Source organism: Dermochelys coriacea, chromosome 3 (assembly GCF_009764565.3).
Source record: "Dermochelys coriacea isolate rDerCor1 chromosome 3, rDerCor1.pri.v4, whole genome shotgun sequence".
Lineage (NCBI taxonomy): Eukaryota > Metazoa > Chordata > Testudines > Dermochelyidae > Dermochelys > Dermochelys coriacea.
Window position 1 is genome coordinate 156,020,460 of NC_050070.1, and position 27,460 is coordinate 156,047,919.

The 27,460-nt window shown below is 41.3% G+C and overlaps 1 protein-coding gene across 10 annotated transcripts in view; it reads left to right on the top strand.

Moving 5' to 3' along the window:
* Nucleotides 1-27,460, top strand: part of BABAM2 (BRISC and BRCA1 A complex member 2) — a 309,223-nt gene that overhangs the window by 40,199 nt on the left and 241,564 nt on the right. For all 10 annotated transcript variants that reach the window (XM_043511627.1, XM_043511630.1, XM_043511626.1 and 7 more), the window contains exons 3-4: nt 8,563-8,639; nt 27,275-27,369. In XM_043511627.1, coding sequence (XP_043367562.1) covers nt 8,563-8,639; nt 27,275-27,369 — 172 coding nt within the window. The remainder of the gene's footprint in view (nt 1-8,562; nt 8,640-27,274; nt 27,370-27,460) is intronic.

Genomic DNA, 27,460 nt, shown 5'->3' on the forward strand with positions numbered 1-27,460 from the left:
TAAATGCTTCAGAATTGATTCCTTGAGGACCTGCTCCATGATTTTTCCAGGGACTGAGGTGAGGCTGACTGGTCTGTAGTTCCCCGGATCCTACTTCTTCCCTTTTTAAAAGATGGGCACTACATTAGCCTTTTTCCAGTTGTCCGGGACCTCCCCCGATCGCCATGAGTTTTCAAAGATAACGGCCAATGGCTCTGCAATCGCATCTGCCAACTCCTTTAGCACTCTTGGATGCAGCGCATCCGGCCCCATGGACTTGTGCTTGTCCAGTTTTTCTAAATAGTCCCGAACCATTCTTTCTCCACAGAGGGCTGGTCATCTCCTCGCCATGCTGTGCTGCCCGGTGCAGTAGTCTGAGAGCTAACCTTGTTCGTGAAGACAGAGGCAAAAAAAGCATTGAGTACATTAGCTTTTTCCACATCCTCTGTCACTAGGTTGCCTCCCTCATTCAGTAAGGGGCCCACACTTTCCTTGACTTTCTTCTTGTTGCTGACATACCTGAAGAAACCCTTCTTGTTACTCTTAATATTTCTTGCTAGCTGCAACTCCAAATGTGATTTGGCCTTCCTGATTTCACTCCTGCATGCCTGAGCAATATTTTTATACTCCTCCCCGGTCATTTGTCCAATCTTCCACTTCTTATAAGCTTCTTTTCTGTGTTTCAGATCAGCAAGGATTTCACTGTTAAGCCAAGCTGGTTGCCTGCCATATTTACAATTCTTTCTACACATCAGGATGGGTTGTTCCTGTAACTTCAATAAGGATTCTTTAAAATACAGCCAGCTCTCCTGGACTCCTTTCCCCCTCATGTTATTCTCCCAGGGGATCCTGCCCATCAGTTCCCTGAGGGAGTCTAAGTCTGCTTTTCTGAAGTCCAGGGTCCGTATTCTGCTGCTCTCCTTTCTTCCTTGTGTCAGGATCCTGAACTCAACCATCTCATGGTCACTGCCTCCCAGGTACCCATCCACTTTTTCTTCCCCTACTAATTCTTCCTGGTTTTTGAGCAGCAGGTCAAGAAGAGCTCTGCCCCTAATTGGTTCCTCCAGCACTTGCACCAGGAAATTGTCCCCTACACTTTCCAAAAACTCTTTTCTTGGATTGTCTGTGTACCGCTGTATTGCTCTTCCAGCGGATATCAGAGTGATTGAAGTCTCCCAGGAGAACCAAGGCCTGCCATCTAGTAACTTTCATTAGTTGCCGGAAGAAAGCCTCGTCCACCTCATCCCCCTGGTCTGGTGGTCTATAGCAGACTTCCACCACGACATCACCCTTGTTGCTCACACTTCTAAACTTAATCCAGAGACTCTCAGGTTTCTCTGCAGTTTCATACCGGAGCTCTGAGCAGTCATACTGCTCTCTTACATACAATGCAATTCCCCCACCTTTTCTGCCCTGCCTGTCCTTCCTGAACATTTTATATCCATCCATGACAATACTCCAGTCATGTGAGTTATCCCACCAAGTCTCTGTTATTCCAATCACATCTAAAATCACATCTAAAAGGGCTGTTATTCCAGTCAAGTCTAAAAGGGCTGTTCCCTGATTACTACTTCCACTTTCTTGAACAGAAAGTTGCATACCAAGAGCTTACTGAAAATTGTGTGTTTTGCTGCATTATTTTTCCAACAGATGTCTGGGTGATTAAAGTCTTCCATTACTACCAAGTCTTGTGTTTTAGATATTTTTGTTGTTTGTTCCAGAAATGCCTAATCCACCTCCTCTTCCTGATTTGGCAGTTTTAAATACTGTATCATAATGCATACACACAACGGGGCTGAACTAAGATTGCCTGGGCAAACACCCTCTGCTCCTATCCCTGTCATCCCTCCTGAACTGCTGCCTTTCCCTGTCCCTCTGTTCCTCTCCCTGTCTTCTCTTTTGAGCTTCTGTTCCTGTCTTCTTCCCTGCTTCTATTCCTCTTCATCCCCTAGTTCTTGTCTCTACCCTGTGCTCTGTTCTGCATGCTTCCTGCCCTGGCCTCCACTCCCTGCTCTTATCCTCTTCCTCCTCCCCCACTCCCTGCTTCTCATCAATATTCATTTGTGTCAGGCTGCTTTCTCCTCCCCCATGCTGTCTGGGCACTAGTGAGGGAAAATTGAGAGTACAGGAGAGAGAGTCTTCGTGTCAGCTCCTGTGCCCAGTACTATAATAGCTCTGGCTGCCAGGAGGAGCAAGGAAAAGTTCTGCTCAGCCTTTACCGCATGCTCAGTTGTTCTGTGGGAATGGCACATGCACAGTCCAGTCCCATGTAGGAGCTGTGAAGGCATGGGGAATTTAGTTGCCATACTCTAACTTCTAGTGAGCATGTATCCAGTGGGATTTTTCAGAAGACTATATAGGTTGGCCAGATTTGGGCAGAATTTCACTGGGACAGCACAATGCATGTCCCAGACCCCATCGTCAAATTCCAAGTCTTTCCTCCAAAACCTAGAGGCACTTGACCTTCTCAGTGAAATAGTTGTAAGACTTTAGCATGGTCAAAATAATGTATATTTCTTCAATCTCATTGTGGGAAATGGCTGAACTGTTTTAGCTGAAAGTTTTTCTTTAAATAAACAAACAACCACAGAAACAAACAAAAACAAAAATTAAAAGCTTGAGGCTCATCCCTGGAATGGGAAATTTCAGCCTGAACAGTTGAAGTATGGCAAAATCATAAGCAATTGGAAACAGGGACTTATAGTGGAAAGTGGTAGGTAACCTTAATTGTGGTAATCTAGAAAACAAATCAGTACTACAATAATCTACATGGTGAGCTTCTTTGGTCTGCAGGTAATTAGCGATTACATTTTACTTCCAGTTTTACATAGTGATGCTAACCATGTATCGGCTGGAGCCAGGCTGTTCTGAAATCTGGCTCCATATTTGGGTAACTTTTAATGGTCTGTAGCTCAAAAACAGTTTGATCATGTTTTCCATTCTTTGTGTGTACATGCACGCACATACAGAGGGTGTCATTTTGCAACCAATTTATTGCTATAAAAACAATTGTTAGATGAATCACACCAACCTGCAGAGCCAGGTTTTAGAATGCTAGGCATTTAATTCCAAAACTTACAAGTCTTTACCACTTGAGCAAAGGGAGAACCTCTGTTGCAGTGGCAAACCTTAGAAGGACCTTTATGTTCCCTCTAACCTGTAACCCGCCACCATAAAGCAAGCTGTTTATACTGAAACAGACTGTAGCTATTGCAGTTAGGTACAGCAGCTAACAACTTTGGTTAAATACAACTATTTTCTTCAAACATAGCTGCTGCGCACATTTTCAATGAGGTGTAACTGAATGGTGAAGGGTTGATAAGTACTTTTTTAATTAGAGGACTACAAAGTAACATTAAATACAAGTCCCCTTCAAAGCGTGGTAACATGTTAATGACTTATAACTCATAAATTTTTAGAATAATTTTCTTCAGACTTTGTAGAATAATTCTCCTTAGTATTTGGAGTAAATTTAGCAATTTTCAGACAAGACCATGCTTTCATGTGTGGTGGATTTAAAACTATGGATCATACTGTAACTTGGTTATAATCTTAACTACTGTATTGACAAGAGAATCTACGTAAAGTAAATTGATTTCCACAAAGGGCTATTGAAAACAACATGAATAAGACTTACTTTAACGACTTGGACATCAGACTGGAAAAAAGGTGTACATTTTTACTGGTTTGTTGGAGAATCCACAATGACCCTTGATAAATTGTTTAATCACTGACAATTTTTAAATCAAGATGGGAAGTTTTTTTAAAAGCTCTGCTCTAGGAATTACTTTGGGGAAGTTATATGGCCAGGAGATCAGACTAGATGATTGCAATGGTCCCTTCTGGCCTTAGAATCTAAAATCAGTATTTTCATTTTTGGTACATATTCTAGCACGTTGCTTTCTTCAGCCCACACGTGATTTTAAACAAAGATAATTACATGTAACAAAGAGGCAAGAGGAGCGCTGGTGGCGGGGCTGCATGTTTCTCTTTTTTTGTTAGATTGTGATGGCTCTTCAGTCATTTGGGGACAACCATTTTACTTAGAAACTGGCTGACAACCAGCATTTAATAGATGAGTCTACAGCCTTCTGGTTGGCCACTAACACAACGTCATCAGCAGACAGTGCAGGTACTGGTTTGTCTGGCCACATGGGAAAACTTGAAGCAGAGAGACAGCTGAAGAAGGTAGTATTTAACCTCAATTAAAGTTAAGAATCATTGTGTGTTTTGGTTTTTATTTTTTTCTTCATGGTTTTGACTCTGAAATCAGGTCTTATGGAATAAAGTATAATTGATACCTCTCAGTACTTTGGAATAGTTAGTGTTTATCAGAAATGGCAATATAAATTTTTTTGTCTATTTTAGTTAACTTAAAGTATTTAAGTACCTTATTTTTTCTTTAAAATGCCTGAAGATGACCAATTAAAACTCCAATCCTGCACCTGCCCAGATGATTAGCCCTCTTAAATTCAGTGAGACTACTTCATGTGTGCGTGCTTCCAGTATTGGTGCCTAAATAATTAAGGGCTATGTGTTAAGTTTACAGTCTGCCTGGGAGGCAGGATGAGGTTGGGGCGTGGAAGGGAGTGGTGCATTGTTGCAAAGCTTTTGAAGCAGCCCAGAGGGAGATTGTAACTCTGGGGCTTCCGATAGCCTCACCCCTCTGTAGAGGGAGAACACTGTTGACATGTCTATAGCTGGTGCAGTGTACTCTCCCCAGTATGCCAGTGAAGCTATGCCACTGACCAGCCTAAAGGGATCGGGGCCAAGACCATGCTTCTTCCTGCCAACCTGCGCATAGCAGGGCACTTGAAGCAGTGGTATGCCACATCAGTGCAAGTCAGTAAGAGTGTGACATAGTCTCTTTATTCCCTTGCATTGGCATGCAGGATGGGCCGCTTGTATATGCAGTTTTGTTATTCATTTCATTCTGTTCGACTTGTGTAAGCAGCTCTTTTGACAAATTGTTTGATACGTTCAGCACTTTAATTTCAGCTTCAGATGGTATGTAAGCATTGTCCCATTGAGGAAATTATTAAAAAGTTTTGTTTTTTTCCATTAGACTTTCTGTATCAAAATTCTGAATTGCTTTATAGTGGTTTTTTTTTCCATTTCTGTTAGTGAGAAGTAGCTAGTTCCCTTTAGAGGCACCTCTGAAAGATTTTTGCTTAGTTACCCAGCCAATCACAATGCTTTAAATCTCTTGTGTAGCCTACTCAAAGAGGGGTAATTTGCTAAAAATGACTTTGAAAGCTGTCACTTTCCATCACTTCTAGATCAGTAAAATTTAAAAACATGCTAAGTGAGCTATAATAACCTAGGAGAAATACTTAGTGTTGCTTTTAGGGACATTAATATCATCAGATCACTCTTTTCTTTTAATGTAACGTATATTGTACTTTTCCCTCAAGTATTTCCAAATTGCTTAGTGTACTAAAAGTAAAGGTTGTATTTGCAAAATCAGAAATTTTGGTGCATGTTTTAAAAGCTACCAAAATATATTGTCTTAATGGTAAGGGTGACAGGACCCCTATGACCTGTGATATTTCAAAATAAATTGCCATTCAATATTAACTGCTGTTGATGTATTATTTTGGAAGCTTCTACACTAATTTTTTTTTAAAAAACCTCATCTATGAGGGTTTGGTTTAGATGCTATGGTGATGGGTGTCTTACAAATGCTTTGAAACTATAGGCTAAGATACTTGTAATCAGAGGAGAGAACTTATGTTTCTAGTCATAGCTGTGTGTGCACTGACATTGAGCATTCCTTTCTACCTTGATGTTCTTACCTGCTCAAGTAAAATAAGATATCTTCTTAAAAAACAAACAAGCAAACCAAAACAAACCCCACAACTATGGTGTTTTCTTACTCTGACTACACTGAGGCTTTGATCCTGAAAGTCCTCTCTCAGAGCCTGTTCCCACAGCCATTGAATCAAGCCCTCTGTGCATAGCAGTGAACACAAGGTGCAGGCTACACATGGACACAAATAAGGTTAAACAATAGTATGGTGAGCAAAAGTCAATCTGAAGCTCCTGCATGTCCTCGACTTAGTTTTCTGAGTGCAAGGTAAAACAGAGGTGGGGTGCAGGGAACAAATGGATGTGTTTTAGGACATTGGTTTTCAAACTGTGGGGCATGTCCCCTTGTGGTGGTGGTTGGGTGGGGGTGCAGTGAGGATACTGGGAGGCATGTGATGGGATGTGGGACTGTGACTGACTGGGTTTCTGGGCCAGAGCAGGGCAGTAGCAGGAAGAACTCATAGGGAGTCCCCAGCAGATGAGGGGGAGCGCAGCCACACCCTGTCCTGGCAGCAGCCTGCTCCTCTTCCCCTCCTCCCAACTTGACCATTGGGGACTTCTTGCTTGCTCTCCCTGCTATTGCCCTGCCCTGGCCAAGATATCTGGTTGGTTGCAGTCCTTGTGTATTTACTCTCTGGAGCCTGTGGGTCTGAGAGGCTCTGGGAATAGGGGAGGGAGGGCAAAGAATCCCATTGTACTCCACGCTGCCATAGGTTCCTCTGGGGATGGAGTCAGCCAGATCATGCCGCTACCCCAGATGTGAGCCACCTGTTCTCCGTGAGTCACTTTCTGCCCTGGATGGGTCGGAGTCGGGGAAGGAGGGAGGGTCCGTGGAGAAAGGGGGGCACAGCAAAAAATGTTTGGGAATGTCTGTTTTAGTAGAAATGAGCTTAAGCACCATTCTCATAAGCCAGTGAGGCACTTAGCTATATGCATTACTCACTCTGACCTCTCTTTTGCTGCAAGTCAGGTGTAATTTTACATCTACATAATAGCTCTCGCTGTGCAAGGTTAGGTGTCCCTGTGCTATCCTACTTCCCACGTTTTACTTTTGTTTATGCACATGATCCGGTGGGTAGTATGGGTGACCAGCTGTCCCTAATTGGGCAGGACAGTCCCGAAATGTACATTTCAAGTCCCGGTCCCAGGCTGAATGACACTGGGTCAGCATTTGTCCTGAATTCCCTGCGATGCTGCTATGCACCTTCCCGAGGCTTAGCGATGGTGCCAGTCTCTTCCTGGTGTGTGTGTGTGTGGGGGGAGGGGGCTGAGTGGGCCTTAGCCCTCCGTTGCCACAAGGACTCACCCCCTGATCCTCCTCTTTCCTCCGAGGCCTGGAGCTGGGCAGTGCTAAGAGCCACCCAGGGAGCCTGGGCCTTTGTAGGGAGCCCTGGACCCTCCACCTGCCCTTGGGGTTGGGACACAAGGCAGGGGCTGCTTTTCGGCTCTTATCACTGCATAGCTCTGGCTCCTGGCCTGGTCAGGGCAGGGTTTCAGGGGGAAGGGTAGGATCAGGGGGCAGGGCCACAGAGGGAGTGGGGCTCCTGCATATGTCCTGTTTTTGTATTTTGAAAAGGTGGTCAGTAGGGTACTGCACTGGCACTCAGGAGACATGAGTTGTGTTTGTGACTCTACCACTAATCTCATGCGTGACCTTGGGCAAGTCACTTCACTTCTCTAGGCCTCTCTTTCCCTTCCTACCTTTTCTCTGCCGTCTGTTTAGACTGCCAGCTCTTTGGAGCAGGAGACTGACTTAGTATGCGTTTGTAAAATGCCTAGCACAATAAGACGCAATCTCAGTTGGAGCTTTTAAATTCTACATAATAAAAATAATTTTGTACACACACATTAAAATATTTTTTTCTTAAGTGACATGGTGCAATCACTAGTGTTGTTAGACCATGGGAATGGGAACCTGGAACACCTGATTTCTAATCCCAGCTATGTCACTAATTTACTGTGGTTTTGGGCAGATAATTTAATCTCTGTTTTATTTTCCCCAACTATAAAATGGGTAAAAATGGCTGTGAATTTTTTACTTCATTTAAATTCACAGTGCATCTCAGTTTCTTCAATGATGGAGACAGGGAGTACAAATCTGTTGTACTGTTGAGTAAGTCAAGGAGAGCTGGCTGTTTCTGTACTACATGAAGAAAAGGAGTACTTGTGGCACCTTAGAGACTAACAAATTTATTAGAGCATAAGCTTTCGTGAGCTACAGCTCACTTCATCGGATGCATTTCCGATGAAGTGAGCTGTAGCTCACGAAAGCTTATGCTCTAATAAATTTGTTAGTCTCTAAGGTGCCACAAGTACTCCTTTTCTTTTTGAGAATACAGACTAACACGGCTGCTACTCTGAAACCTGTACTACATGAGTTAGAGAGTTTGGTGGGTTTAGAGGATGATTAAAGTGTGTCATTGTGAAGTGTCTCAAATCAGGGAGCTGTTTTCCCGGGAGATCCTTTGATGCTTCAGACTGGTAGAGAAACTGCTGTTTATTGGGACAGGTCTAGATATCTCAAATTTTTGTGTGAACTTATGGATGGACTGAATGGAATGTACTGAACCTCCAGCACTGTGGCTTACTCCTCCCTCCCCACTTAATCTTTTTGTTTTTCCAGAAATGTGAGGAGAGCAGGACACTATCAGCCTTTCCATAAGAATTTCTACTATACCATCTGGGTAGTGCTTGCTCATCTCATTTGTATCTTGTTAAGCATTGTTACGTCTATCACTATTGTTTAGAAATTCCTTTTCTTGTTTTCATTTTTAGCTGTACCTCTTTGACGCCTGGACCCAGCTGTGATCGGTTTAAGTTGCATATACCATATGCTGGAGAAACACTCAAATGTAAGTTAAAGCCATTTATATCACCCATTCTCTACTTCTCTCACCCCGTTCTACGTCAGTCACAATGCTCTGTGCTAACAACTTAATATTTCCCAGTGTTTCAAACTTTGCCATTTTATCGTGAGTCTTGTGATATTTGGTGTCATCTTAAAGCTCCAACTTCTGGAGTAATGTGACTATGTGAAAATCTTAGCTTTCATTTTTTTTAAGAAATAAGTTTCTATTTTTTATAGATGCAGAGAAAAGGTTGAAAACATAAAAAGACACCAAAATATATTGTTTTGTAAAATGTTGTGATTAAGACTGTCATAATTTTTGGAGGCCAGACTTATGCTCTTGGAATGCTTTGGGTTGACAATACTGATTTCCTCTCTGGTAGTGAGGATTTTCTTACTGGTACAGTATTTGTGATATTGTATAGAGACACAAATAACTGGCATAGATTGTCATGCTGGGTGAAGCAGTGGAATTTGTTTTTAGCGATTAATACTTTCAGAGATCATTTGGCTAGCAAATCTTCCTTTCTAAAAGCCATTTCTAGTGATAAATGTTGGTTTGTTGGACCCTCCCATTGTTGAATGGGTATTTGGTTGTAAAAATTAGATAAGAGAATATTTCCTTTCATGTTTTTAGAAGACAGGAAAGAATTTTCTCATCTTTGTTGCCATTCAGCTGCAGGTGAAGAATGGTAGAAGTTGTGAGGAGGGGTAACTTTAAAGCAATAATAAAGTGACTGATCTATCTTGGCTATCAAGTGCATATTAAAAACTTGCTTTATTGTTACATTGATGGAAGCAAAATCACGGCCATGAATCTGACTTGTGAAGATCACACTTCCATGGAATTTCATGTAGTGTTCATTCAGATATAATGATCAAAAAGTGTCCATGTTTGTCTGTCTCTCAAATAAATTCTTATAGCCTGTCACAGGGTGACTTGCCCTTTGAGCATGATTGATCCAATCCTACCTGTAACACTTATTTTCTCCATCTGCGTGAGCTAAGTCACATGATAGGTTGTGTGGCTAAATCAGCTGTTCTGGGATGGAGAGAAGACAGAAGCCTGTGGAGAGCCTGAGGGAGAGAAGGGAGAATCCAGATATGAACCCATGGGGAGCTGCTGCTTGGTAGAGACTCAAAGGAGCCAAGGAGTGCCTGGGCCCAGCTTGAGACTAGAAGGACAGAAGACTGTTTTGTGTTTGTTTTGGATTTGGATATCAAGCAAAAGACACTTTTTCTTTAATGACTTAGCTAAATGGCCATGTCTCTGTAGCAAGTTATCACTGCAACCAAAACAAGCTGAGAGGTTGGGAGGTTCAATCTAAGTGAGAAGAAACCGAGGCAGTGGCTATCCCAAAACTGGACCTGGTAGGTGGTGCAGCTACATAACCTAAGGGCTTCTCTACAAGGGAAGTTAGTGTGCGGCAGGCTAGGGTGTGAATTTACAGTGCACAAGTTACTCTGCACTAACTCCCTATGTGAACACTCTTGTACTAAGTTAAACCGCCTGAGAGCACTTCTGGTACATAGCAAGAATGTTCATTTGGGGAGATAGTGTGGAGTAGCCAGTGTGCTGTCAGTTCACACTCTAGCTTGCTGCACCATTGCTGCATTGAGGCCTTCAGGTTGGAACACTGTATCATTTCAATGTGGTCTACTGGCTTCGTTTATTGTATCTTTGCTTTAATCTGTAAAGTTTTCACTTGCCATTTCTGAAATTTCATCATTCCCTCTCAAATTTTATTTTGTAATTAGAGGTGGGTCATCGTGTTTTTTTATTTAGGTCAGTCAATAAGTAGATGGATAGTAAAGATTTTATTCACAAAACCTGTTGTTTGTACTCTGGTAGTCGCATTGATCTAGAGAGTGTGTGGTACAATTTAAATGCTGAGAATTTCTTTATACTTCAGTGTGCATTAGGACTTTTTATCTGATTGCACGGTATCTTAGAAGCCATACTCCTTTTATGAACATCAATCTACAGAGTTTACATTCTGTATAGTTGCCAAATATTTTATTGGTAGTTTGACATTTACAGCAAAATATATCATTCTAGGAATTTACTTTAGGTAGGCCATGAAATTATTTTAGTTTTTCTATTTTGTGATTATAGTCCGCCTAGACTCCAACATGACTGTCAGGATGAAGTGTGTATTTAATCTCCTGTTCTAAAAATGCCAAAGTGTTTGTCAGGGTTCCCTCCCCACTCTGAACTCTAGGGTACAGATGTGGGGACCCGCATGAAAGACCCCCAAAGTTTATTTCTACCAGCTTAGGTTAAAACTTCCCCAAGGCATAAATCCTTTGCTCTTGGAGGGTATGCTGCCACCACCAAGTGATTTTAACAAAGAATCGGGGAAAGGACCACTTGGAGTTCCTATTCCCCCAAAATATCCCCCAAGCCCTTACACCCCCTTTCCTGGGGAGGCTTGAGAATAATATCCTAACCAATTGGTTACAAAGTGATCACAGACCCAGACCCCTGGGTCTTAGGACAATAGAGAAATCAGTCAGGTTCTTAAAAGAAGTATTTTATTTTATTTTTATTTTTTTTTAAAAAAGGTAAAAATCACCTCTGTAAAATCAGGATGGAAAATAACTTTACAGGGTAACAAAAGATTCAAAAACACAGCAGAATTTCCTCTAGGCTTAGTTTCAAAGTGGCAAGAAACAGGAATAAACCTCCCTTCAGCAAAGGAAAAATTCACAAGCAAAACAAAAGATAATCTAACACGCCTTGCTTAGCTTTTACTTACAATTTTTGTAATATGAGAGACTTTTAGGATGGTTTATAGGAGAAGGAGTGTTCTGACCTGATGCTTCTCTGCTTCCCAAGAGAACACACAAAACAACGCCCCCTCCCTCCCCACCCCCAGATTTGAAAGTATCTTCTTTCTCCATTGGTCCTTTTGGTCAGATGCCAATCAGGTTATTTGAGCTTCTTACCCTCTTACAGGTAAGGAGGAATTCTAGGCTACCCTTAGCTGTATGGTTATGACAGTGTTGCTCAGGATTAATCACAGAAATATGGGTAGATAATTTCAGAAAGATGAAAATAGAATCTTAGATGCTAGAGATTACAGAGAACACACTGGAGTATTATAAATTTGGATATTTCCACCATGAATTTAGCCTAACCCCTTTGGTACATACTACTTTGGGACACGGTGGTATTTTTTCCTAGTATATGAAGAAGACAACTTCGTCTACTAGCGTTCTTTACTTTTGTGTACACTGTAACCTCTCTGTTTAGAGAGATGTCCATTTTTAGCTAAAAAATAATAAAATTCTTCAACATCCAGGGTGGCAAGTTCAACCGCATTTTAAAGCCTTGAACAACCTACTTCCATATATTAACTGCCGTAAAACAATGTTTAAGACTTGCTTTGTGGCCATTGCCAGATTGCACTGAAGGATCTTAACAGTGCAACAGCGGGATTGAGAATGTTTCCATAGTTTCTGTAGGAATATAATAGCTCCCTGATGTATCACCTGCAGAGCTCTGTTTTCAAACAGTTCATTGAGAGACCAACAAAAGTGAGTGTTTTTGAGTGCAGAGAGACCGGAGTTATTCCCGATGAGGGAAAATTTCATAAACAAGCGAGCTGTGTGCAAGGAAGTAGGTGTACAAAGTGCATACTGGTAAACACAGGCAGTAAGCTTAGGTTTGGAAGTGTGTGCCTGGAACTGCCCTTCTTATTTATTTTTGTGGAGTGTGCATTGAACTTTGGTATCAAGATGGAAATTTCATCAAATCAGCTTTTCTTCATTCACCGTGTTTCCAGTTTCTATGATTTAAAAAACCAGAACAGCCAATACATTCATGTAATCATGTTGTTAACCTATACATGGATTGAATAAGGAAAGTGATGCAGATAAGTATTTTTTCAGACTAACTGATTTTTCAGATTATTAATAATAATTGATGAATGGAAGTGTTAATTCTTCTCAGCATTATGAATTTAAAAATGCTTATGAATCATTCATAGCATAAAACAATATTATGGCTCACACAATAAAGATTTGTGCCAATGGGCACAAGAAAGGGTTAATAATTTAGAGTTCAGTAAATAAGTTTGTGACAACTGTGGAGGAAGCCTGCCTCTGTAGACAAGTAGAAATCTGTAAATACTCCCTGAAGCCTGTTGCCAGATCTGTTTATCTTTCCAAGGCAGAATAATTCTGCAAAGGAAGATTGCAAAATCTGGCTGTAGAAAAAGGTATGCTGAAATGGTCAGGGTCTCCTGTATCCAGGGCATTGTGCCAAACATAGGCTGAAGTGTCTCGTTCCTTTGTGGTTTGTGCTACATCCTCTTTGCAACAGATCAGGTTTGTGCGGATCATCAATCATAACTGCTGCCACAATGCAAATACCCTGGTACTTTGTCCCAATGTGTTGAAAGCGGTTGGCATACTTATTTAGAGAAGTACAGCTGTACAGTCACGGTCTTGTTTTCCATAATATCAGGAAGCTCACAATAGTTACTGTTGTTGCTTTCCTCCTTGAAAAAGGGGAAAAAATTTACTTGCAGCAAATTCAGTAGATGCATGCCAGCAACTTAAAGTCATGTTTTTGACGGCTTTGGTAACATTGAGCAGCTAGCAGTTCAGAATGGCCTTTCCTACCATTTTAATACATTTTCTTCAGTTCCAAATGGGGATTTATTCTGTCCTTCAAATTTCACATTCAGTTCACTTTTGCTTTTAGTTTTTGCTTGCTCTGATGTTCTTGGAAGATTATCTGACACCAGCCCAGATAAGGCCCTGGGGATCTCCAGTGTTTTTTACTTAATTTAAAAGAGACTTTTATACTGGAGAACACTTTGTATTAGATCAGGCATAAATATAAATTAATTTGCCTATATTGCATATGTATTTTAATAAAAGCTTCATTCTTCCAATGTTCTATGGTGTTCCATTAAACTCCATAGTTTGGTATGATAGGTCTTTCAGCTGTGACCTTAAACTCATGGTGCTGTCTGCTTTGCATGGCTATTAAGTACCCTATGTCATTTTTCACAAATACCATTTTTTCAAAAATAGAGGTTTGCCTTATTGTCCTTGGTCAAAATTCCAGCTCCTATTCTAGTATAAAATAAATGTCTTAAATATCAGGTAACATAGAGGGTGCTGTACTGAGTACATTATTAACTTCCATATTTATTTAAATTAAAAGACTAATTTTTAACTCTGAATTGTGTGTGTATAATGCTTGTTTTTAATTAGGTTATTTCCTTTTTCCTTTAAAGAAAGAAAGAATTGTCCTCTTTCAAAATTACTATCACATCTCATTGTTCCCAGTGAGCATGAGGCTGTTGGTTGCCCTCAGTTAAGATGTTTTTTTCAAAATAGCCACTGCCTCCCATTGCTCCTGATGGAAATGAAGTCAAGTTGCTCTCAGGGGTGATGTTAGGCCCTTTGTCCTATCAGGAGGTGGAGAGGAACACTGGGAGGAGCAGGTGAATGGAGGCAGGAGCCATCTTAGCTAATGGCAGCCTATGACCTTCTTTCCACTGAGAAAAATGTGAGATTGGGAGGGCAATTTAAGAAGGGTAACTGAACTGACGGGCAGTCTTTTGCCTCAGTTCCATTGACGATAATAGATGTCAGCCATTTTGAAAGAGGACAGTTCCTCACGGAATTCTCTGAACTAGAACGTTACTTATTCAGCCTCTTTCATTTATGAAGAATAATGGAGAAATGACAATTAATCCTAAAAAATTCTTCAAATCTAGCCTATGCACAAGGTTTTTACTATATGGGAAGTTTTGAAGAGTCTGTGATATTCTCATTATTAACATAATTAGGTACAAAAAGGGTCAGATAATATATAACAGGGAGATTGAATTCCTGCCTCAAGGGCAAAACTCTGCCTTAACTGTGGAGCTGCAACTGATGTCTCCATAATTACCAACTGAGCTATCACATATGCCAATACAGGACAACTTCTTGTTCTGAAAAATTAATTATTGTTTGAGAAGAAGTGTACACTACAGTAATCCAGCTACTCTTGCTGATCTCCTTTGTGAAGGAGCAAGGGAATAATGTTGTATCAGAATGTTCACTGTGAGCAGGTTTGTTAATATTTTTGTTGGGTTTTACCTTCATGAATGATAACCATAATTCTAGTAAAAAGAAAAGGAGTACTTGTGGCACCTTAGAGACTAACAAATTTATTAGAGCATAAGCTTTCGTGAGCTACAGCTCACTTCATCGGATGCATCGAAATGCATCCGATGAAGTGAGCTGTAGCTCACGAAAGCTTATGCTCTAATAAATTTGTTAGTCTCTAAGGTGCCACAAGTACTCCTTTTCTTTTTGCGAATACAGACTAACACGGCTGCTACTCTGAAACCCATAATTCTAGTATTTCTTAATGCCCTGTTTTAATTATCAGTCCCCGGATCATTGTACTTTTGCCTCATTGAATCCTGTATTTGTCTTGTTTCTAATTTATTTTCACTCAAAAGCTTTCACTGCTTTTCACTGCTAAGAAATTCTGATAGAATTTTCTTCTGTGCTGTTCACATTTCTTTTTTCAGGCGCTGTGCCTCTCTCTTTGTCCTTGAGTGCTGTCATCTGGAATTTAACGGTGATTAAACAATGTGTTGCCCTTGTGATACTACTGTGCTTCTCTATGGCCTCTTGAACTACGGTATTTTTATCTTATTCTTCCTGATTTTCACTGTTTTTATGTGAGTGGTTTACAGATCTGAGCTCTCACCACTTCATTTCTCTTCCTTTATTGTGAAGAGCATTTTTTGTGTCCTCTGAAGACCAATTTTTCTTTTTAAAAATTTTTTCAGTCCGATTTCTGTCTCACCGCTCCTTATTCACTTGAATCACAGAAACTACCGATGGAAATACTAGTGGGTCATCCAGTCTATCCTGTTCCCACCTGCCAGTGCAGTAATGTTCCCCTCAGGACATGTTATAGTTCCCTATTCATTCTTTCCCCTAGTGCAATAGGCTCTTCTTCTAGTTCTGTTTGGCCTGTTTCTTCAAGGTAGGATCCTATGTTATTCATTGCTTATTGGTTCTGCAAAACTGTTTGAACCCTCTTGATACATTTTTGCCTCTTTACTGATTTATTTGCTTTTCTGGAGTTATTTTTACTTTAGATCCTCTTGTTTACCTGCCGTCGTAAAAGTAATTTTTCAAATTAAAGTGTGATTTGAGAGATTTCCATAATTTGAGCTGCAGCATGTTTTCCCAGTATTTTATATAAAGCTTTGAATATTTTGCACCAGAGGTGGTTAATGCCTTGCTTGAGCTTGGGATAGGCATTGAGTTCTTGTTTCCTGTATAGTTAGTTCAGTTGGCGGGCTTCTTCTACTTGGGGATACTCTTTCCTTCTCTTTAAATCTCGCCACTGGGAATCTTCCAGTAGCAGCCTATTTTTTTCTTTGCTTTATTTCATCTTATTTCTAGTTTATAATCGCTGTCCCTTTCTAAACAGTCAGTCTCCCTCAGTTCTATCCCTAGCATGCCCTTGACTTAGATGCCATTTTGACTTTTCTCTGTCCAGAATTTCAGCCTGCCTTGAGCAAGTAAACATATGGCGTCGTCTTTCCTTTTTTAAGCCAAAGCTTTCAGACAGTAGATTATTTCTTAAACAAGAGAAATATCCTTCAAGACAATTCCACCTCCTTTTTTGCTGTCCTAGACTTGGACCTCCCATTTACCTCCACGATATGTATCCCCTTCAGTCAACTTACCTCCTTCAGTGTCTGACTCTACATATCATTACTCTGCTCCATGTCTGCTGAAATAGTCATCTATATCTTCATCTTCTCTTGCTTTGACTATTGCTTCTTTTTTTATGTTCATACCAATTACCAACATCTTTGGAAATCTACTGCCCATCTTCTCATTGGCCGTCCAACATCTTGACAGATGAAAGGAGACATGACAAAGTCAGTCCATCAGTGCTGCTTATCAGTGGTATGGGGAAAAAGCCCGATGCATGATCAGCAGACCTTCCCACAGTGGATACAGGGCCACTTGCCAAATAGTGGTTGAAGCATACGCTGCTTCCTGGCTCTCCTGTGAGCCTCAGCCTTGGCTCCCTGATGGCTCTCCACACTCACTGCCCCAGCCTTAACCTGGCTTCTCCAAACTTAGCGATTGTGGGCAGGATTTTCCCAGTTGTCAGTGGGAATACTGGATTTCTTGAGACCTTGCTTGACCTTGTCACTGTATCAGAGCTTTGGCCTTCCTCTGCATCGTGGGCAGTTCTTAAGTTGGTCATAGAGCACAACCTTTGGCAAACAATCTTGAGGCATGCATTTCTCGTGTCCCTACCAGCAAAGCCTGTGAACGTCCAGCACAGTCTGCATAGACTAGTGGTCCCCAAACTATGGGGCACGCCCTCCTAGGGGGCACAGAGGAATGTTTGGGGGTGTGTGCAGTGGGGCTGGACCATCCCCCATGGGGGCAGGGAGGGAGTGCCACCCAGCCCTGCTCCACGCCCAGCTCTGCTGTGGTCCCAGCTCCCTCTCCGTTCCTGTTCCCAGCCTTGGCCCCTTCACTCCTGGCCCTAGCCCCAATTCTCTGCCCAGCCTTGGCCTCTTTACTCCTGTTCATGTCAGGGAGGGGGAGCTGGGGCAAAGGGGGGCATGGCTGTGAAATTTGGGGGACCATTGGCATAGACTGTAGGCCAGTTCTATCAAGGATCTCATTATTGGTGATCCGTTGGTCCCAAGTAACATTTCCCACTTTCTCACATTTCCAAATGAATACAGCCCCCTCTACTGGCTCCCCGTTCACTTCAGGATCTAGTACAAAATTGCTCTTATTTAAAAACTCAACAAGTATTTGCTCCAGTCTGTCTCTTATATCTTATCACTGTCCTCCCTCTGCTTCTCTGGCACTGGCTCTGTTTCTCCTCCTTCACATAATCTTAACTATATGTTTTGCAATGGCAGCTTTTGCCATCCAAAACAGTGTTGGTGTATCTTATTTCTCTTCCTCATCAACTCTTCATCTGTCTTCATATCTCAGCTGAAAATACATATTTCTTCAATGCAGATACCCTCTTAATTTTTTCTCTCTCTTTTCTTTATCTTAACTTTGCAATAGATATAATAATTTAACTCTGCAAAGGGTTTTCCAACATACATTATATGAAAGGTGAAGTTGATTTTATATTGTGTTTATATACAATAAAGTGCAGTTACATTCTAAACAGTGACAGTGAGGGGCATGCTATGATTTTTTGTATCACAATGATGTCCATATCAAATTTACAAACTTTACAGATAAAACCATGTTTTCTTAATTGCCAGTCAAGCTGTGGTTTTTTTGGCTTGTTCAGCATTGTTAGTAGTAAAGGTTCTGAAATTAAAACTTTAACTCTGTTGATTCTAATCTATTTAAAGCAAAGGTCTCAAACTCCCAGCCTGCGGGCCATCTGCGGCCCACGAACGTCCCAAGTGTGGCCCAAGGGGCTCCAGCAGTTTTGGGTCCAGGTCTCTCCCTTGGCCCCACCTGCCGACCCCAGGCGCTCCCCAACCCCCAGGCTATTTACAATGGCCCAGGGCCCCGGCAGCACAGCGGAGCTGAGCGGCGTCTGCCTGCTCGCTCCATGTGTCTGCCAGCCCCTCCCTCTGGCCCTGGGGTGGGGCGGGGCTGTGCCTCAGTGTGTTACCTGCGTCCCTGCGGCCAATGGGAAGCTGCGGGGGCGGTGCCTGGGGGCAGCAGCACGCAGAGGCTCCCTGCCCTGTCCTGCCTTGGAGCCCCAGGTAAGTGCCGCACCCCCCAACCCCCTCCCAGAGCCTTCACCCCATCCCCTCCTCACATACCCCCCCGCCTCCAAACTCCCTCCCAAAGCCTGCATGCCTCCCCCCTCCTAGATCCCAGAGCCTGCAACCCACCCCCTCCTTCTGTACCCCCAGCCCAGAGCCTGCACCCAGCACCCAAACTTCAGCCCAGAGCCTGCACCCCAGACTCCCTCCCCGACCTAAACTCCCTCCCAGAGCCCAGCCTCTCACCCCTTCTGCACCTAAACTCCCTCCCAGAGCGTGCACCCCAATCCCCTACCCCAGACCTCCTCCCCCACCCAAACTCCCTCCCAGAGCCTTAGGCAGGTGTGGGGCAGAGTTTTGGGGGGTGAGTTCTGGGCGGCATGAGTAACATTATTGGCCTGCTGGGAGGATTTGAGGACTGGCACTGGCCCTAAGGTAAATTGAGTTTGAGACCCCTGGCTTAAAGTAGGCTCATTCTCATATGCCTGTATAGAACATGTGATTTTAACAGTAGTAAAATGTTGTTTTAGTCATTAAAGTAAACACTATAACTCGTAATATAAAGAGAGAGCAGATCTGTTGAGCAATACTGTGCCATTTTACATAGTCACTTCTGTAGCCATTACCACAGTTTAAATATTTGTACACAATTATGAGTTATAACTGAGATGCATGGAAGTGAAGCAGTTTAAAAACTATTGCAAACCGTGCTCATCCTTTTACAGTTTCACTTCAACACCCGCAAGGTCTTGTTTTTTAGTTTTAATTTGAGTGAATCTGATGTGCGGAAAAGGGGGTCCGAGTGACAGCTCTGCAGACTTAAATCCTGTTTCTCCACAGGACAAGTAAATTATAGGCAGTGGAAATGCAAGCTTCCCCTCCATATTGATTCCCTCCTTTAAATAAATCCTGATCTGGAGGGGACCCATGTAGGAAGGGGTTGGTGGGAATCTCAGTCTCTTAAGTTCATTCACTCCTTGACCTCTGTGCAGACAGCCAACAATGATGATAGGTATTTTAGTGATGTGTACCCTTATCTGTTAGGAAGTGGTGTGAGAACAACCAGTTCATTTCATGAAGAGTAGCAGACCACTGTCTGATAATAACAAGGTTCAGTCACTACCTATCTGGGCTGAATCCTACACTGAACACTGAAGTGTGGGCACAGAGATTCACAAGTGTTTCTCAGTATAGAATTGGGATCCTAGGTATGAAAAGTTCTGTGTCCCACCACCAATCCCCAGAACTACACAGGCTGCAAAGACACAGAGAGTTTGTATATATGCTCTCTCTTTCTGTTTAGGTTCTCTTGTTTGCTTCTGATTTAGAAGTGCTGAAGATTGTGTAAAACAGTGTTTTGCTTACCTGGGCTGGGTGATGTTCCAGCCTTCTAACTGAGTATGGAAAAAGCTTACCCATTAGGAAGATGGTTTAACTGCAGATTTGTCCTTCTACTTTACAAATCCCACAAAAAAAACATGTTTCAAGAATAAAGACTGTACAAATTTCTTACACATGTTATATCAAGTCACTACTGTAATTAGTTGTGGTATCATTTTTCTTAATAGCAAGATTCATAGAGTTTAAAGCCAAAATAGACACTAGATCATCTGGTCTTACCTGCTATAAATCACAGGCCATTTGGCTTCCGCTTCCAGCCATAGGTTCTTGTTATGCCATTCTTTGCTAGATTAAAGAGCCCTTAGTACCCAGTGTTTTCTGTTCATTAAGGTACTTGCACACAACAATCAAGTCAGCTCTCAATCTTGTTTTTGATCAGCTAAACAGATTGAGCTCTTTAAAAATCTCACTGTAAGGCATTTTCTCCAGCCCTTGAATAACTTTTATGGCTCTTTTTTGCACCCTCTCCAATTTTTCAATGTCCTTTTAAAATGTGAAAACCAGAACTGGATGCGGTATTTGAGTATCACTCTTGCTATTACTGTATACGAGGCAAAATCATCTCTCTCCTCCCCGTATATATATCCAAGGATCCCAGTAGCCATTTTTGCCAAAGCATCACACTAGAAGCTCATGGAGTCGCTTATCCACTATGACCACTAGATCCTCTTGTGAGTCACTGTTTTCCAGGATACAGTCTCCTCAGTCTGAAGTTATCGTCTGAATTACTTGTTCCTAGGTATATAGCTTTCTGGTGTCTGCATTTGGCATGTTTTGTTGAATGGTCCCAGCTTATGAAGTGGTCCAGATCTCTCCATATGACTGCCCTGTCTTCATCATTATTTACTACTCTGCCAATCTTTGTGATTAACAAATTTTATCAGCAGTGATTCTGTATTTATTTATAGATCATTGATGAAAAATATGAAGAGCATCAAGCCTACCTATCTGGAGAACACCATTAGAAACTCCTCTCCTCAATGATGATTTCTCATTGGCAACTACTTTTTGACATCTCTCAATTAACCAGTTCTTAATCCATTTAACGTGTGCTTTATTGATAATGTATATGGCTCATTTTTTATCAGAATATTGTGTGGTACAAAGTCTAATGCCTTACCAATGTCTAAATATATTACATCTATGCAGTTACCTTTATCAACCAAACTTGTAATCTCCGTAAAGAATGAAATCAGGTTTGCTTGACAAGCAAGACCTGTTTTCTATAAAACCATGTTGATTGGCATTAACAGTATTCCAAGCCTTTAATTCTTATATCGCTTTTCCTATTATTTTACTCAGGATTGATATCTGATTGATTGGTCTGTAGTTTCCCAAGTCATCCTGTGTGCCTTTTTTAAATATTGGCACAACAGTAGCACTCTACCAGTCTTCTGGAATTTCCCAAGTATTCCAAGATTTATTAAATATTATCATCAGTGGGCCAGAGATTCTTGGACACACATTATCTGGGCCTTTGATTTAAACATGTATATCTCTAGTAGATGATGTTTAACATCCTCTTCGGTTTCTAATGGACTTAAAATTACTCATCAGCCTCCTGTGATCCAAGCACATCATCCTGCTTTTTTTTTCATATACAGAACACAAGTATTTATTGAACACTTCTGCCTTTTCTGCATAATTTTTAATATTTTTACGGTCTCCATGTAATAATGGGCCTATGCCATTCTTAGGATTTCTTTTGTTCCTAATATATCTCAACCCCCCCTCCTCAAACCCACCTCCTTATTGTCCTTACTTCTGCAAGCCATGGATTTTTCCCTGAGATCTTTAGCTTACATTATCACTTTTCTATGCTTCATAACTTCTAATTTATATTGATCCCCCTGTTTCTATTTGTTATATATTGCTTTTTTATTTCTAATTGCTGCTTTCATTTTGCCATTGAACCAGGATGGGCTTTTAGCCAAAGTTGTCCTCTTTCTTGATTGTTGTATCGTAACTTTTTGGCCATCTAATAAACTCTTCTTAAAGAGTTCCACATTTTCATTCATATTTTTTGTCTAAATTTTTCCTCCCAATTAATTTTGCTCATAATTTTCCTCAGCTTTGGGAAATCAGCTCTTTGGAAGGGCCAAGTATACATGTTACTGATTGTGATCCTCTGTTTGTCCATATTGAATATAATCAGGTTATAATCATTGGTTCCTAGGCAACCATCAACTTCTTGTTCAGTGATTAATTCAACTTTATCCATCATAATAAGGTCCAAAATAGAGTCACCTCATGTTGAATGCTATACCTTTTGTGCTAAATTACCTATAATTTTTAGAAACTTTAATGATCTAATGATGACTGCATGTGGCTTCTAACATGTCTTCCAAACCGAAATCCTCCATAACAACATAATTTTTGTTTTCAGACTTCTTAGACAGGTGCTTAAGGAGTAACTCATCCTGTTATTTGGCTTGATTTGACAGTCTGTTACAGACCCCACCAGTCCCCCCATCCTGGCATTTCTTAACATATTGATTTGTAAGCTTTCAAATCCTGTTTTTCTGAGTTACAAATAACCTGTTTAGGAAGGATATAGCGGGCAGTGGTGAGAGGCAGCACCCTACATTAAAAGACACCATAAGTTCTTTTAATCTATGATCTTTATCATTCCAGTCATGCAGATTGTCCCACCAAGTTTCACTAATGCCAACTGTATAAATTTTTTAAATGAGAATTTCCAGTTTCTCTTGCTTGTTACTCAGACTTCTACCATGGTATATGAACAACTGAAAAATGTATTCTCTTCATGGTCTTTGACACTCTGATTTAATCTCTTCTTGGCACACTGAGTTTGAGTTTGTACTGCATCTGCCTCCACAGCACCCATCTCTTTCCTGGCTCCTGCAGCTAGTCTCCATCTGAGAAGATTAGCACCCATAATTGTGAGATGCAGATTGTCCTGTTTGTTCTGCCTTGTTTCTCTCTGAAATGTGGCCCAGTGTCCCACAAAACCAAAACCTTCAGCATCACACCAGTCATGCAAGCAGTGGTTTAGCTCCAGTATTTTCTGCCTTCTCTCACTTGTGGGACCAGAAGGTTGTCTGAAAAGATCATTTGGATTTGCTCCCTTCCAAGATCCCTGAAGTCTTGTATAATCTGTGCTGTTCCACACAATGCTGAGTCATTACTTCCAATATGTATCATCACTAATGGAGAACAACTTCATAAACCTGTCCAATCTTGCAGTTACATCTCATATTTTCGTTCCAGGGAAAAAGCTCACGATCCTGTTTTCCTTGTGTCCCTTGCTGAATTCTGCATCCACTCTTCTTAATATAGAGTTACTGTTGACTGTGGTTTGACTTCTTAGGATGATTGAAGAATACCTCTTGGTGTCTACTTGCTTCATACTGCAGGGACACCTGGCATGTATGTCCCTTGCAGCTTCCTGTTCTGTTCTCTGGACACAGGTTCCTCAGCTGTTGACTTTGTGGAGTATCTGATTACGTGAAGCTGAATGCTTTCTGGCTCTCTTTCCGCTCTTAGTCAGAAATTGCCAGTCTGTTTCTTTGGTTTTTACTCCCTCCAGTTCTCTTAACACTAATTCCTCCTCTTGTGGTGTGTGCGGCAACAGTATTGAATTTTGGTTGTCCAAGAAATCTTCATTTTCTTGGATGCTGGGCAGTGTTGAAAGACCACATATCTTCTCCTTCAGTGTGGCCACTAACTTGCATTTCATGCACCCCAGGACTCTCTTCTGTCTTCCAGCACAAAAGAAAATCTAGCATGTCCAAGGCAGGTCACATGAGTTGTTCCTTGTTCATATCTGCCACCTGGTGTAGAGCCATGCATAAAATGGAAGAGCCAAAACTCCCCTGTTCACCTAATCAGGAGTTCACTTGGCGCATGGCTTGTATACTGAACCTTGCTGCTCAGCTCCTTCCCTTTGCTAACAGGGAGGCATTAACCGCTTGAGACTTCAAATGGGGGGCCTGATCATAGCCCATATGTCCCAGTCCCACAATCCTCACCAAGACACAAACAGAGCTGTCTCACCTGACCTGTTCAGAGGCCTACAGCCCAGTCACATGACCCCCATGGAGTACAAATAAACAAACAGATACACCGAACACATTACTTCTCAAGTCCCTTTACCTGCAAGCACAAGATCTACAGCTCTGACCTCCAAAACTTTCATTAATAATTTGTTTTGTTGCTGTGGAGCCATAGTGTCTGTTGATGCTTATATTATCCAAATTCATAACTGATCCTTAAACTTGCTTCTGATTCTGAAAGTGTTTTAAAACTGATAGTATGAAAGTGACAGTTTTCTTCTCTCTCACTCTTCCTCTCTCTCTCTCTCAAAATCTGTTTATAAAATTAAATACATTCTTTTGGGATAGATGAGTGTATGATTAGTATGCAGGAGGCACCACTAGCTACTGAGACATTGAGCGTGGTCTAATGGCAGGTACAGCGTGCTGCCACACAGGGATGTTGGTTCAGGTTCGAAGAAACTGAGCTAGGTACAGTTTGGAGGAGTTGGAGACAGAAAATTCAGCTATTCTGGAGAAAAAAGAATACATTGCAATGCTCTGTTTGAACCCCTCTTCAGGTGTGACTCAATAATGGGGCTGACAGACTCCAGAGAGGGACCCCTTCAAATGCTCTGTGTGGGGCTTTTGAGTGCAGAATTGGATGAATGTTTCTCTAGGAGTATACAAAGGGAGAGCTGAATAGGAAAGATTAAATCTGTCATGCTAAGCTGAGAGCAGAATTCAGCCCTCTGTATGTTGCTTTATCTATTCTGTTGAGAATAGGGTTGTTGAGTCCAGAATAGGATAAAGGTGAACATTAGCTTTAGTATTAAACTTTATTTTTCTTTGTTTTCTGAGTTTAAGTGAAACTTCCAATATTATCTATCTGTAATTTTTCATGGCTTGTTTATAATAACTAATGTCCTTGGTCATAAGAAGTTCATCACTCCTGACTTCATGTAGTCACTAATTGGTGTTTCTTTAGTCCCTCTTGTAAAAAAAAAAGCATGTTAATTCATTCTTCCACCGCAGCAGTTCTCAAACTGGTCTGTTGAATGCTTGTTGGTCATCCACGGAGATGATTCCACTCCTTTTTTACATCTGTTAAATTGTATTATAGTATCTAAAAATACATTTCTAACGTTATTTTTCCGTGTAAGTAATTTCTGTAGTTGCAACAGGCATGATGCAGTATATGATTGTCCCCTTCTTTTGTTTGCAAACATGGGACGGTTGGGCATGCACAAGACTATCTGCCTAGTAACATATGATCCACATTATGGAAAAAAAATTAAGAACTATTTTACCTCATATTGTACCATTCTTGTACTTAGGCTGGATGACTGGGTGTCCCCCTGGTACTCCCATAGGCAGCACATAAGGATGTGGGTCGTCCCATATGAGAAGAACCCCTGCCTCAATAAGTGATTTCAAGAGGTGCCTGTGGGGTGTGTCTGTCTTCCAGCCTCAGAGAGAGGGAAACTCTTTAGTAACAGTAGCAGGAAGGGAGCTACCTCTATACCCTCTGTATTCTTCAGCTTGAATGGACTATTACAGTACGTGTTAACTGCTAAACAATCTGATCCATCTTGTAGTTAGCTATGACACTCTGAGTACCTTACCCCGACCTGAAGAAGAGCTCTGTGTAGCTCAAAAGGTTGTCTCTTTCTCCAGCACAAGTTGGTCCAATAAAAGATGCTGCCTCACCTTATCTTGTCTCTCTCCAATGTATAAATTCAGTTGAAAGCATCAAACTAATAACTGAAAGCAAAGAGGAAAATTACTGTGTTTTCAAGATTGATTTGGAAAAAAGTGGCTGAAGAAACAATATGACAAGTTTTATTTGCTGCTGTGATAAGGGGTCTAACTTAAGGTGACCTCAGTTGGTGATAATATATGTCATCTGGTTAGAGAGAGAGCTCAGTCCAATACTCTGAAGGGCTTCCTACATGAAGAGGGAGGACATTGATTTTAATGTAGAATTTTACTGTCCTCTAGGAACCTTGATTCACACATAGGGTAATGTGGTTGTGCTGTCTGGTGTTAAGGACAGTTCTAAAAACAGCCTTTTTTGTTAATTGAAGACACCAGAAAACTGTAGAAAAGAGTATTGCAATAGTCTAAACTGTATTAAATGCTGTCACCAACAAGGACCTCTATGGCCACAAGTGATAGGTAAGCACATCGGTGCCTGACAGGGCAACCTGAGCAACAGCGTCAAACTGCAAATTTGCTACCTCTTACCATAGCTTATGTATATTTTAAAACTCCATCTTATTCAAATAGTATTTGGGTAACATCTAAACTCAAAAGGGTTGAATTTCAGAGGATCCTTATCTAGTAGCTATAGCACAAGACTGAGAGGCAATTAGTGTTCTGTGCTGGCTCTGCCATTGATTTGCTGTGTGACCTTTGGGGGTGGGGATGTCACACAACTTTCTATGCCTCAGTTTCACCATCTGTAAAATAAGGACAATATTACACAGATATTGGTAGGGTTGATTCATCTGAGCATACAAGCTCTTCTTCCAAGAACCTAAAAGTGCTTTAAAGATGTTAAAAGTTCAGATTCCGATCCTGCAATGGGCTGTGCATGGACAGATCCCTGCACCTGCATTAAATCCCACTGACTTAAATGGTGCTCAGCACAGTTGCCGGGATTCACTTGTGGAGTTCATTGCAGGAGCAGAGCTTTCGTCTTCAGCCTCTCTTGTGAGGTAGGTAAGTATCCTAGATACTAGATCCTAGACACTATATGCGGGTGGGGTGGGGTGGGAAGGGAAGGCATAACTAAATTAACTTGCACAGAATTATATATATTTTTTCTCCACAGGTGTCCGCACCGAAAACCTAGATCCAACAATTAACCTGTGTTCTGTCTCTTATGTCATCTTCAGTAATAGGGATTCTGCAAATGGAACTTACCTAACAGTTTTGTGATCATTCTCGAGGCAATATTGTTTCTTGTTTCCTCTCCCAATATTCACTGCATTGAAAACTTGACTTTCTGTATTGTCTACGTTACAGTTTTATACTGCCACCCATCACCATAGTACCTGAGTGCCTTCCTTATAAAATCAATAGCAAAACAACAGGTTTTCTTTAGTAAACAGATATGACTCACAAAAATACATAAAATAGATATGCTGGGTATTAATTTTTAATTACTTAATATCCCAGATGTGCTGCTTTCAAGAAGGTGCTATTTTTATATGATTGCTTTTCTAACTATATCAGTGCTTCAAGGTGTCCCCTTGTGGGATAAGCAGTGAGAAACAAAGCAGTAATTTGTTCCATGTTTTCTGTACTTGCACAGGAATATTCAGTGCCTTCAAGAATTAACTTTATCATCCAGTACATCTGATAGTTGTGTTTTGCATATGACGTCTGTTAATTGAAAATGGACTTACTGAATTTTTCCTCTGCAGTACTTAGAAGTTTGGGGATATGAAGTGGAAATAAACAGTGCTTTTCACTTATTTTTATTTCAGGGGATATAATTTTCAATGCCCAGTACCCAGAGCTGCCACCAGATTTTATCTTTGGAGAGGATGCTGAATTCCTGCCAGATCCCTCTGCCTTGCATGTGAGTACAGCTGCAGTGTTTTTGTGATCATTATGTGCTGGAGAGAGACTTGGCTTTTGAGAATGGCTCAACAATAGGAATTTGCTAACAA